This window comes from Callorhinus ursinus, unplaced genomic scaffold (genome assembly GCF_003265705.2).
Source record: "Callorhinus ursinus isolate GAN/ISIS: 27379988/994484 unplaced genomic scaffold, GSC_fseal_2.0 scaffold10, whole genome shotgun sequence".
Taxonomy (NCBI): Eukaryota; Metazoa; Chordata; class Mammalia; order Carnivora; family Otariidae; genus Callorhinus; species Callorhinus ursinus.
Window position 1 is genome coordinate 30,670,031 of NW_027397072.1, and position 14,361 is coordinate 30,684,391.

The 14,361-nt window shown below is 38.1% G+C and overlaps 1 protein-coding gene across 4 annotated transcripts in view; it reads right to left on the bottom strand.

The window, feature by feature from the left end:
• Window positions 1-14,358, bottom strand: part of HEATR5B (HEAT repeat containing 5B) — a 112,659-nt gene extending 98,301 nt beyond the window's left edge. Inside the window, exons 1-5 of one of the 4 annotated variants that reach the window (XM_025868047.2) lie at window positions 14,305-14,358; window positions 13,189-13,336; window positions 10,431-10,642; window positions 7,599-7,707; window positions 6,277-6,426 (exon numbers count right to left, since the gene is read on the bottom strand). In XM_025868047.2, the coding sequence (XP_025723832.1) occupies window positions 6,277-6,426; window positions 7,599-7,707; window positions 10,431-10,642; window positions 13,189-13,314 (597 nt within the window). In that variant the 5' untranslated portion in view covers window positions 13,315-13,336; window positions 14,305-14,358. Of the gene's footprint in view, window positions 1-6,276; window positions 6,427-7,598; window positions 7,708-10,430; window positions 10,643-13,188; window positions 13,357-14,239; window positions 14,257-14,304 lie in introns of those variants that run through there. The other 3 variants (XM_025868048.2, XM_025868049.2, XM_073897287.1) reach the window with 3 other exon arrangements.
• Window positions 14,359-14,361: the final 3 nt, after the last annotated feature.

Below are 14,361 nucleotides of genomic sequence, written 5' to 3' on the forward strand. Positions count from 1 at the left end.
AAATGACACACTGGACCAAATGGACTTCACAGACATATTCAGAACATTCCATCCCAAAGCAACGGAATACACATTCTTCTCTAGTGCCCATGGAACATTCTCCAGAATTGATCACATCCTAGGTCACAAATCAGGTCTCAACCGCTACCAAAAGATTGGGATTATTCCCTGCATATTTTCAGACCACAATGCTTTGAAACTAGAACTCAATCACAAGAGGAAAGTCAGAAAGAACTCAAATACATGGAGGCTAAAGAGCATCCTACTAAAGAATGAATGGGTCAACCAGGAAATTAAAGAATTAAAAAAAATTCATGGAAACCAATGAAAATGAAAACACAACTGTTCAAAATCTTTGGGATGCAGCAAAGGCAGTCCTAAGAGGAAAGTATATAGCAATCCAAGCCTTTCTCAAGAAACAAGAAAGGTCTCAAATACACAACCTAACCCTACACCTAAAGGAGCTAGAGAAAAAACAGCAAATAAAGCCTAAACCCAGCAGGAGAAGAGAAATAATAAAGATCAGAGCAGAAATCAATGAACTAGAAACCAAAAGAACAGTAGAACAGATCAACAAAACTAGGAGCTGGTTCTTTGAAAGAATTAACAAGATTGATAAACCCCTGGTCAGACTTATTAAAAAGAAAAGAGAAATGACCCAAATCAACAAAATCATGAATGAAAGAGGAGAGATCACAACCAACACCAAAGAAATACAAACAATTATAAGAACATATTAGGAGCAACTCTATGCCAGCAAATTAGATAACCTGGAAGAAATGGGTGCATTCCTAGAGATGTATCAACTACCAAAATTGAACCAAGAAGAAATAGAAAACCTGAACAGACCTATAATCACTAAGGAAATTGAAGCAGTCATCAAACATCTCCCAACAAACAAAAGCCCAGGGCCAGATGGCTTCCCAGGAGAATTCTACCTAACATTTAAAGAAGAATTAATACCTATTCTCCTGAAACTGTTCCAAAAAATAGAAATGGAAGGAAAACTTCCAAACTCATTTTATGAGGTCATCATTACCTTGATCCCCAAACCAAAGACCCCATCAAAAAGGAGAATTACAGACCAATATCCTTGATGAACATGGATGCCATAATTCTCACCAAAATACTAGCCAATAGGATCCAACAGTACATTAAAAGGATTATTCACCATGACCAAGTGGGATTTATCCCTGGGCTGCAAGGTTGGTTCAACATCTGCAAATCAACCAACGTGATACAATACATTAACAAAAGAAAGAACAAGAATCATGTGATCCCCTCAATAGATGCAGAAAAAGCATCTGACAAAGTACAGCATCCTTTTCTTGATCAAAACTCCTCAGAGTATAGGGATAGAGGGGACATACCTCAATATCATAAAAGCCATCTATGAAAAACCCACAGTGAATATCACTCTCAATGGGGAAAAACTGAGAGCTTTCCCCCTAAGGTCAGGAACGCGGCAGGGATGTCCACTTTCACCACTGCTATTCAACAGAGTATTAGAAGTCCTAGCCACAGCAATCAGACAACAAAAAGAAATCAAAGGCATCCAAATCAGCAAAGAAGAAGTCAAACTCTCACTGTTTGCAGATGATATGATACTTTATGTGGAAAACCCAAAAGACTCCACCCCAAAACTGCTAGAACTCATACAGGAATTCAGTAAAGTGGCAGGATATCAAATCAACGCACAGAAATCAGTGGCATTCCTATACATCAACAACAAGACAGAAGAGAGAGAAATTAAGGAGTCGATCCCATTTACAATTGCACCCAAAACCATAAGATACCTAGGAATAAATCTAACCAAAGAGGCAAAGGAGCTGTACTCAGAAAACTATGAAATACTCATGAAAGAAATTGAGGAAGACACAAAAAAATGGAAAAACGTTCCATGCTCATGGATTGGAAGAACAAATATTGTGAAGATGTCAATGCTACCTAGAGCAATCTACACATTCAATGCAAGCCCCATCAAAATACCATCCACTTTTTTCAAAGAAATGGAACAAATAATCCTAAAATTTGTATGGAACCAGAAAAGACCCCAAATAGCCAGAGGAATGTTGAAGAAGAAAAGCAAAGCTGGCGGCATCACAATTCCAGACTTCCAGCTCTATTACAAAGCTGTCATCATCAAGACAGTATGATAATGGCACAAAAACAGACACATAGATCAATGGAACAGAATCGAGAGCCCAGAAATGGACCCTCAAGTCTATGGTCAACTCATCTTTGACAAAGCAGGAAAGAATGTCCAATGGAAAAAAGACAGTCTCTTCAACAAATGGTGTTGCGAAAATTGGACAGCCACATGCAGAATGAAACTGGACCATTTCCTTACACCACACACAAAAATAGACTCAAAATGTTTAAAGACCTAAATGTGAAAGAGGAGTCCATCAAAATCCTAAAGGAGAACACAGGTAGCAACCGCTTCGAACTAGCCACAGCAAGTTCTTCCTAGAAACATCGCCAAAGGCAAGGGAAGTAAGGGCAAAAATGAACTGTTGGGATTTCATCAAGATAAAAAGCTTTTGCACAGCAAAAGAAACAGTCCACAAAACCAAAAGACAACCAACAGAATGGGAGAAGATATTTGCAAATGACATATCAGGTAAAGGGCTAGTATCCAAAATCTATAAAGAACTTATCAAACTCAACACCCAAAGAACAAATAATCCAATCAAGAAATGGGCAGAAGACATGAACAGACATTTTTCCAAAGACATCCAAATGGCCAACAGACACATGAAGAAGTGCTCCACATCGCTCGGCATCAGGGAAATCCAAATCAAAACTTCAATGAGATACTACCTCACACCAGTCAGAATGGCTAAAATTAACAAGTCAGGAAATGACAGATGTTGGCAGGGATGTGGAGAAAGGGGAACCCTCCTACACTGTTGGTGGGAATGCAAGCTGGTGCAACCACTCTGGAAAACAGTATGGAGGTTCCTCAAAAAGTTAAAAATAGAGCTACCATGAGATCCAGCAATTGCACTACTGGGTATTTACTCCAAAGATACAAACATAGGGATCCGAAGGGGTACGTGCACCCCGATGTTTATAGCAGCAATGTCCAGAATAGCCAAACTGTGGAAAGAGCCAAGATGTCCATCGACAGATGAATGGATAAAGAAGAAGTGGTATATATATACAATGGAATATTATGCAGCCATCAAAAGGAATGAGATCTTGCCATTTGCAACGACATGGATGGAACTGGAGGGAGTTATGCTGAGTGAAATAAGCCAATCAGAGAAAGACATGTATCATATGACCTCACTGATATGAGGAATTCTTAATCTCAGGAAACAAACTGAGGGTTGCTGGAGTGGGGGTGGGGTGGGAGGGATGGGGTGGCTGGGTGATAGACATTGGGGAGGGTATGTGCTATGGTGAGCGCTGTGAATTGTGCAAGACTGTTGAATCACAGATCTGTACCTCTGAAACAAATAATGCAATATATGTTAAGAAAAAAAAAAGAAGATAGCAGGAGGGGAAGAATGAAGCGGGGTGAATCGAAGGGGGAGACGAACCATGAGAGATGATGGACTCTGAAAAACAAACTGAGGGTTCTAGAGAGGAGGGGGGTGGGGGGATGGGTTAGCCTGGTGATGGGTATTAAAGAGGGCACGTTCTGCGTGGAGCACTGGGTGTTATGCACAAACAATGAATCATGGAATACTACATCACAAACTAATGATGTAATGTATGGTGATTAACATAACAATAAAAAAATAAAAAAACTGAATGTGTGTACAAGTAAAACTGGGGAAAACTAAACAAGATCAATGAACTATGTCAATGTCAACACTATTATACTAGTTGTAATATTGTATTATACTTTTTCAAGATCTTACCATTGGGAGGAACAGGGTGATAAAGACATCTCTATATTATTTCTTATAATTGCATGTAAATTTACCATTAAATTAAAATAAGTTTACCTAGAAAACAGCAACAACAAAAACAACACAAGAAATCAAATATAAAACAAAAGGCACTTGACAAAATCCAACATCCATTCCTGATAAAACCTCTTAGCAAGCTACGAATATAAGGGCGCTTCCTCAACTTGATAAAAGTCATCAAGAAAAACCAACACTAAATGGCAAAAAACTGAATATTTTCTCCATAAGGATCTGTAGTAAGACAAGGATGTTTGCTCTCATGTTTTTTTTTAAGATTTTTTATTTATTTGAGAAAGAGTGAGAGAGCACGCGCACACACATGCAAGCATGAGAGGGGGGAGGGGCAGAGGGAGCGGGAGAAGCAGACTTCCTGTTGAGCAAGGAGCCCAACACTGGACCTGATCCCAGGACTCCGGGATCATGACCTGAGCCAAAGGCAGACACTTAACCGACTGAGCCACCCAGGTGCCCCTGCTCTCATGTTTTTAATTCAACACTGTATTGAAGGATTTCTCCAGAACAAAAGGTATCCTTATTAGAAAAGAAGTAAAACTGTCTTTATTCTTAGACAACATGATTGTCTATGTAGAATAGCTGACAGAATCTATTAAAAGAGATGATAGAACTTTTAAGTCATTTAGCAACTTTTGCAGATACAAGAATATACAAAAATCAATTGTATTTCTGTGTTATCAATGAACAATTAGAAATTAAAATTTTAAAAATCAGTACCATTAAAAATAGCACTGAAAATATGAAATACTTAGGGATAAATCTGACAAAAGATGTCCAAGACCTATAACTGGAAAGCACAAAATGTTGCTAAGAGAAAACAAAGAAGACCTAAATAAGTTAGAAGATTTAATATTGTTAAGATGTCAACTGTTCCCAAATTGATCCACAGAGTCATTGTAAAATACCAGCATGAATCAGAATCCCAGAATGGTACTTTTCTAGAAATTGATAAGTTAATTCTAAAATTCGTATGGAAATGCAAAGAGCCTAGAATACTATTTTGAAAAAGAACAAAGTTAGAAAGTTAACACTACCTGGTTTCAAGACTTATTATGAAGGTACAGTAATTAGGACAGTGTTATGGACATCAAGATAGATCAGTGGAACATTAAATAGAGTCCAAAATAGACCCATACACATGCGGACAACCAACTTTCAACAAAGGTGCAAAGGCAATTTAAGTGAAGAAAAGATAGTGTTTTCAACGTGGTACTGGAACAAGTGAATATACATGTGCAAAAAAAAAAAAAAAGAAAGAACTTTGATTCATACTTTGTACCATATTTAAAAATTAACTCAAAATGGATCATATATCTCAGTATAAAACTATGAAACTTCTAGAAGGAAACATAAGAAAACCTTCAGTCAGGAAAAGTTTTCTTAGATACAATACGAGCAGCACAGATATAAAAATTGGTAAATTGAAAAAAAAACTGGTAAATTGGACTTTGACAAAATTCAAAACTTCCCTTCTTTCCCTTAGAAAGGCACTATTTAGAGAATGAAAAGACAGGCCACAGTTGAGAAAAAGTATTTGCAAATTGTCTGATAAAGAAATATATAAAAACTCTATATAGTACTATCAAAACTCAATAATAAGAAAACTACTCAATAAAACAACAGGAAAAAAACTTGAATAGATTCTTCATCAAAGAAGATATGGATGGCAATAAAAGCACGTGAAAATATGCTCATCTTTAGTCCTCAGGGAAATATAAACTAAAGCCACAATGAGATATGGGCACATATCTATTAGAATAGCCAAAATGAGTAAGACTGACAATACCAAATGAGGATGTGGAGGAATTAGAAATCTCATACATTGCTGGTGGAAATGTAAAATGGTACGAGTACTTTGGAAAATAGTTTGGCAATTTTTTAAAAAACATAAATCTATCATACAATCCAGTTATTCCACTCCTAGGTACTTATCCAGGTAGAACAATGCATATGTCCACACAAAACTGGTACAGAGATGTTTATAGCTTTTTTCCTAATAGCCTAAACTGGAAGCAATTCAAATGTCTTTAACAGGTGAAGGAATAAACTAATTGTGGTACATCCACCCAATGACATACTACTCAGCAATGAAAAGAAGTGAACTAGTGACACATGTAACAATACAGATGAATCTCAAGGTAATTATGCTGAGTAAAAGAAGCCAGACCAAAGAAAGAGAGTACATACCCCATGATTCCATTTGTATATAATTCTACAAATTGAAACTAATCTATGGGAACAAAAAGTATGCTATCACATTTTAAAACTTTAAAAGAAAAAGTCACTGTTTAAGAGGAAGCAGGGAAAGGAATAGCATTATAAATCAGCAAGTACTAACCTTGGCAACTGCACATCGAACAGCCATCGACCTGTCAGTCAAGAGGGACCTGGCATTCTTGTAAATATCACGATGAGAGGAAGCCGCTGCACCTCCCAGTCCATTCAGAACTTTCTGTAGGCTCATTAAGATTTCACTTCGCCCTTGAGACTAGATGGGAACATAAATCAAAACTAAAAACTATGTTGTAAAACAAGTTCCATTTTTAAACAAGAACATAACAAAACACAAAAGTTTTCTGGGCTTCATGGCCTCATAGTCTTACCTTCACACAATAAACAGTAAGTAATGAAAAATAAAATAAAATTAAGTATCCTAGACAGTACCTGAAAGGTAAGAATAAGTATTAACTTCAATTAAATAATATCTTGCTGAGAAATCAGGTTACCACAAGAAAACATATTCTAATGTTTCCACAACATGAAGTTCAAGTTAATGAGAACATGAAAATAAAAATAGTTCCCAGAAGAGGAAATCTTCAGCCTTCTGAGACGAAGGAATTAGACTGTGAGAGTCCAGGGCTTGGTCTAGTTTTAGTGAACACCAAGTTGATAAGGAACTTTCAGAAGTAACACCAAATGGACATGACAAAATAGAATTATTTTTACTCTCAAGTCTTAAGCCCCATTACCTGTGAACATGACTTTATTTGGAAATAAGAAATTAAAGAAAGACAGGGTCGTACTCAATTCAGGTGGGCCCTAATCCAGTCACTGCTATCCTTATAAGATGAGAAGAATTTGGATGCAGAACACAGATGCACAGGAATAATACCGTGTAACAACAGAGGCAGAAATTAGAAGTGCATCTACAAATCAAGGAACACAAAGGAACGCCAAGGATTGCTAGCAACTACTAGAAGGGAAGAAAGCAGGGAAGGATTCTTCCCAAGGGTCTTCAGAAGCATGGCCCTGCCAACACCCTGATTTTGGATTTTTTGCTTCCAGAATTGTGAGACAACAAATTTCTGTTGTTTTAAGTCACTGTGGTCATTTGTTACCTAAGGCAACCCTAGGAGACTAATACATTTGCTATGGCACAAAAATAAAATGGCAGGGCAAAAATATCCATAGGGCTAAATAAAAAATAATAGGTAAACCTATTTTTTGCCAAGGAAAAGCATTCTTTCCCTTCCCACTGAAACATAAGGTAATAACATTAAAGAAGGGACAAGAGTATTTTTTTGCAAGTAATAATCTTACATTACCTTCTTGCTAAGTAGTATGAGTACCACAGTGACAGATAAAAGGCAAACATATATTTTTACTGACATCTAGCTCCTGCCATAAGCAAAACATTTAAATATTTGTTGTAAAACTTACCTCTGCACTTTTCAGAGATTTCAAAAGATTATTCACTGTCTCTGGAAATGCACTTCCTAACATTCTCCCCATTTTTTCATAAAATGCTCCAACACAAGCCACTGCAGCCCTATAAGAAGTGATGTTTTCACTGGTCATTGTTCAGGTTAATAATACAATTTCATGATACCTTTTTCATTTTCAGAAATCAATTTGTATTTGTGTAGGACACTTCTGGCTACAAATCCTTAATTCTCAACTTTCAAAAACACCTTGTTTATTCTTTATAATCGCAACAAATACTATGGTTGATCAAATTGTATTCTTGTTAGGAATATAGGAGAATAAATATATATTCACATAATAAATCATACCCCTCCTTTGGAAAGAAACCCAAGTTTTCCATTTATGAAGACTTCCCAAATTATGGCAATCTACAATGATTCCTTCTCTTCTCTCATTATATATAACATTTAATGTTAACCACTGATTTTGATAAAAATTATGTTATTTATTGTGTCTGACTTGACCATTTAAATGTGTATATCCTGGGGGGCCTGGCTGGCTCAGTTAGTAGAGCATGTGACTCTTATCTCCTCAGGGTCGTGAGTTCAAGCCCCACGTTGGGCATAGAGCCTACTTTAAAAATAAATATAAATAAATATAAATAAATGTGTATATCTTATCCTGCCAATGGAAATGTAAAATCCGGAAACAGGGAATCTATCTTACACATTTTTTTATTGCTCACAGTTCCTGCCTTTTCATATACAAATAATAGTGAACAATTACTTGTAAAATTTAATCTAAATGGCTTTCATGGAAATTTGGCTACACAGAAGAAACGTAACAAAAGCCCATCTCTTCAGGACAGAGGAAACCACTCTATCATCAGTTGTATGAATAGTAAATAAGTGAGTAGCTGTGAATTTAGTTTAGAGGCAGGAGTACAGAATAGGAGTGAAGAGTATTGAAGTCTGGCAGATCTGTGACTAAATCCTAGAATCTGCCACCTAATAATAGCTATATATCCTGAGCAAGTTACTCTGAGGCAGAGACATTAAATACACTCGTGTCACTATCACATATGTATTAAATAGTAGAATCAGGGAATCAGCCTTCACCTGGTTGACTCTAAATCCTATGCTTTTCTCAGTACTCTCTAGGCTGATAACAAAACTAAAAAGGACTGAGGTCACATGCCAGAATATTTAGGGAATTCCTAAACAAAACCCATGAATCCACTGGAAATACATATGAATAATAAGGAATATATGATAAATTCTACTTAAGCAGAACTAGAAAGTGATGTGTGGATTTGCTAAGTGGTGGAGAGCTAAACCATCAAAGTATTAACACAGCTTCAAATTCCAAAATAAACTGGAAAGCACTAGCACTCTCTAATCTCTTCTAAAACTTTTGAGATCTATACTTATCCTAAACAACACAAAATCTAATCACAACTTACCTATGCAGTTGAAAACAGACCTAAAACTCAGTGTCCGGGTTCAGAATAATCTCCCCGTTTCCTCTGTAAGCTATTACACTGGCCCAGACCCCTTGCACGGTGTTCTAGAGACGTATCCTTGGCCATCCTCTGTTCCCAAACAGAACTCTTCCTAGGTAACTTTAACTATGCCAAAGGGTTCCTAATCTCCACTCTACTTGCCAAAACTACAATCTCAACTCAGAGCTCTGAAATTAGGACCACGACTTCAAACTACCTACTACACACTGTCCCTTGGATGTTCCCTCCTGTACTGCAAATCAGTGCACCCAGAATTGAACTTCTCGTCTTCCCCCTCAGGACTTGTTCCCTCCTCTATTTTGCATCTTTCTGAAAAGCACTGTAAATAAAGTATAAAGAACCTACTTTTGTTTCCAATGAGAAGTTTCCTTGCCTAGAAAATAGGTTGGCAAACGACAGCCTGCAAGTCGAATCTGGCCCATCATCCAGCCTACCACCTGTTTTTATAAATAAAATTTCATTGGAACACAGCTATTTTATTTACATACAGTCTGTGGCAGAGGTGAGTAGTCGTGACAGAGATGGATAGTCCACAAAGCCAAAAAGAGTTACTCCCTGGCTCTTTTTCATAAAGTTTGCCAATCCCTGGCCTATCACATCCATCTTCTCATCTTAACCACTTATTTGACTAACCTCCATGTGTCCTTCCCTGTTGTTGATCCTTGCCTGATCCTTCCTTGAGAAGCCTTCCTTGACACTGCTCTCCCCTTATGCCACAGGTGAGTAATTTCCCCCTTGACAACACTCTTCACTGTACTAGAACTGTTGGTTTTCTTATTTGACCCTTTCATAGGATGCACCCCATAGCCATTAGCCTTAACACTTGCTCTGAAAATGTCTGTCCTTGACCCAAACCAAAGGTCAGGCAAAATGGTCTCTGTCTCAGCTACTCAGTTCTGCCACTATAGCATGATAGCAGCTACTACCTAAATGAATGGGCATGTCTGTATTCCAATTAAACTTTACAAAATAGGCAGCAGGCTGGATTTGGCCTATGGGCTAGTTTGCCCAGTCCTGCCTCAATCCCATCACCTAGACATTCTTTACCTTTCTCTATCCCAGCCAAGAATATTCTCTCCATCCAAATTTACCAAAAGACCTCTGTGCAAATTGCTGACACCATACCAATTCTCTGTCGTTTGCTTTTTCATCCCAGTGGCGATGAAACACAGACTGAAAAAGAACCCCTTCCCCAGACCTACTTAGAGCTTTCATTGTCAAGCGGTATGTTGCAGGTTCCAATGACCTAGGGGTCTTTATGATCAGTAGTCCCTTATTAAGATAAGTTACTCTAAAAAAAACAAAATGTCAAAGTAAGTACTTACAGTTTTGTTGGTAAGTAGGCTGCAGTGTCATCTTTATTTCTGATAATGTCATTACATTTATCAAGTGTTTGAAAAACCGTAAAAGTATCCCCAATGCTATAAAGAGCTGCAAGATTTTTAGCTAACAGTTTTCGTGTAGGTGGTCCAGGTGAACTACTTATTAATCCAGTTAATTGTTCAACAAGTTTTTTCTGTTTTTCCTTTACATCAGTCTGTTATTAAAAAAAAAAGAACATTATCAGTTTTTTCTTATATGTAACTTTGTTACCTTTTAATCAAAATAAAAAATACTCAACAATTAAAATCTAGATTATATTAGGCATAAAACCATAAATGAAAATTTTCAAGATAAGGAAAAGTTCAGTAAGAAATGAACCATTCTTTCCTAGATTAAATATTATCCTTCATTCCCCTCCAATGCCAAAAAGTTAGCTACCAATAAAAGTGACTACTCTAGATCCAAAAAGTTCCCACACTAACTTGCTAAGAAACCAACAGTCAAAGGATATAAAATATTGGGCATAGGGACAACTTATGTCTTAGAACCTAGCAAGGCTGCCCTATAAAAGCGAAGTCAGTAGTTCATCAGTTATAGGTCACTGAAGGAAACTGAAAGAAACTTTAAGATCTGTAGACAGCATAAAAAGAAAAATTCCAATATACTCATAATCAATACCAAGAGTTCATTCATTCTTTCAAGAAATGCTGACTGTGCACTTATTATATGCCATGCACTATTCTAGACACTAGGATGAAACAGTGAACACAACAGACAAAGTCTCTGCCCTTATGAGTTTATATTCCAGTGGGGAAAGACAGAGTTCACCAAATAAACAAATGAATAGTGTGAGCTCTTACTGTTTTGTACAGATTAGTAAGAAAAGGCCTCTCTGAAAAGAAGTGAAGGTGTGAGCTACGCAGACATCTGAGAGAAAAACATTCTAAGCAAAGGGAACAAGGGCAAAGGCCTTGAAGTGGAAGTTTGCTCAGTTGAAGACAGCAAGACGGCGAGTTTGGCTGGAGCAGAGTCAGAGAGGAAGTAGTGTAAGATGAAGTCAGAAGGGTAGAAGGAACCAGATTGTATAGCGCCTTACACACCACTCTAAGAATTTTCTGTCATTCTGAGCAGGAATTTGAAGCACAAAAGGAATGCAATCAGAACATTTTAAAGGGCACATTCTGAATACTGAACAAAGAATACAAGGTACATGTTTGGAAGCATGGTGAGCACTAAGGAAATTATTGTAATAATCCAGATGAGAGATGAGGGTGGAAACAATGGCAATGATGACAAATAATTGAATTCTGGACATATCTGGTGGATAGAACCAATAGGACTTGCTCATGAATATGATGTGAAGTTTGAGAAAGAAAGAAGTCAAGAATGACTCTAAGGTTTATGACCTGAGCAACCAGAAGGAAGAAATGGTCATTTCCTGAGAAGATGAGAGCACTAGGGAAAGGACAGGTTTGGGATGGGTAAATCAAGAATGTGGCTTTGAATATGTTAATTTTGAGATGCTGTTTAAGAGAGAAAGAGGTAGTTGGGTATCTGGAAGTCATTATTGTAAAAATCATGAGATTATGATATCATTGAAGGAATAAATACTTGTATATAGTCTTGTATTTTTCAATTTCACAACAAAATAAAAAATATAGTTAAGTGTTTAAAAGGTAGAGGATCAATTATATCAAAAGCTGCTGATGGCCAACTAAGACAGAATACTGACCACTGGTTGGAAGAATCTGCGATCACTGATGACTAGACAAGAGCCGTTTCAGTGGAATAGAGACAAAAAATACTCACTTAGAAGGTGTTTAAGAGAAAATAGAAACTTTGAGCTAAGGACTGTAAATGAATCCATTCATTAACTTTGTCTCTCCAAAATTACTACTAAAACTATACTAAAGGGCAACCAAAAAAACCCCACAAAAAACAAAAAACACAAATCTACAAGAGCAAAGAAAACAGGAAAACAATCAACAGAAAATATAGAAGCCAGGTATCCCCAATAGGGAAAGCTAAGAAGAGACTCAAATTACAACACAGAACCCTGTAAAGCTCATGTTTGTTATGTTGTTGTTGTTTGAAGTTCTAGGTGCTTTTGGAGGAAGGAGTGAAGCTGTGCCTAGAGCTAGAGGAAATGGTTGAGAGTCTAGAAGCTGTAAGATTTTCATACCTTTCTCCTCCATTCTGGACTCAGGGAACTCAAGAACAGCTGTGGGCTGGGAAAACTGCACTGAAGACAGGGGGTTTAAATGAAAGTTTACATACTGGATGTTGAAGTCCCTAGCCTTCTCCCCCAGTTCCTAGAATCTAGGCAGCTGGTGATACACCCTAGGACACTAGAGTAGAAATGTCTCTTCCAAGGAATGAGTAGCTAAAAGAAAACCCTGTTATAACTCCTCAGGGAGATAAGTAAAGATACTGGGATTGCTAGACAACACCGAGGGACCACGTGAAGTTGGAGATAAATGAATTTAAAATGTTGGCAGTCATATAACCATATTTTTCCCCAGGCACATTCAACTGTTCATACAGAGACATGACGTAGGCAAAGAACTAGGTTCAAAGGCGATTCAGGTTCTGCGACAAAACAGAAAAAGGACAGACAAAAATTCGTATTCCAGTGTAACATTCTCAATTCCATAAGTGACCCACAACCTTTCCAAAACATAATGCTTGTTTTTTCACAAATCATGAGCATATAGTACTCTTCATTAGGTAAACCCAGCTGGAAAAAAAAAAATACCATACCTTGTTGGCAGCAACCAAGACTTTATCAAGAAATCTCAACCATTCAAAGATAAAAACTGGTCTCTTTGCTTCAGTGATCTGAGCCAAAGCTTCTTCATTTAGCAATAAACTGTGGGCTAGCTCCATTACTGAAGTTTAAAAGTCACGCCTTAACAAATTAAAAAATACCTGTAAGGATTTTTTTTAATGTTAAAAGTCAAGCTTAATGAATGCAACCACCAAGAAGTTTAAAGTATGGCTTTACTTCTCATTTCATTTGGGGGAAATTTATGCAATTTCTTTGAGGTAAAACCCAAGAACCTAATTCTAAAGGACCAGCGTAAAACAAAAATGAACATAAATGAAAGTCATGCTTGGTGAGGAAGAATGAAAAAAGGGGTAAAAGAAACATTAAAATAAATTTTGCAAATAGCGGGGCACCTGGCTGGCTCAGTCAGTAGAACCTGCGATTCTTGAACTTGGAGTCGTGGGTTCAAGGCCTTCATTGGGTCTAAAGATTACTTAAAATATATACGTAGCAAATAAGGCATTATTCCAAGAAAAATGCGTAGCAAAACACATGTCATTAACTCATTCCATAAATGCTAAAACTTAAGCACCCAGATCAAACACGGGCTGGGCCTGACAATCCATCCTCCTTTCTCGCCCACTGCTCGGTGCACAGCACCCTTACCCTCCCCTGGCCCAGGAGGACGTCAAAACTCCCAGCATAAAGATGTCACACTGGAAGTCTCCAAAAGCCTTCCTAGGGGGATGGGGTGAGGGAGCCACATCCTTGTGGCATAAGCTTCAGTGGCAACCCCGGGCGCTGGGGGAAATGCAGCCCACAGATGCTGAGAGCGCTGCAGGTCTGGGTTAACCCGGCTACTCGGAGGACCACGGTAGCTCAGTGCCAGGCCTAGGGGATGTGTAAGAGGCCGCCGCAGGCCTTGCCAGGGCCACTCGGGCTGTCAACGACAGGTGACGGTGGCCCGGAACCGAGCCCGGAGACTGAGAAAAGAAAACGTTCATTACAAACTCGATTTTCCTCTCCAGCCCTCTGAAAACGTACGGGGGGACAGGAGTGTGTGTGCGTGTCACCGTGCATGCTCTGGCGGCAGACGGGGGTGGCCTCACCTCCTAGTCTGGCAGGGGCCGCACAGCTGAGTTCCGGGGCCAGAAGCATCTGCCAAA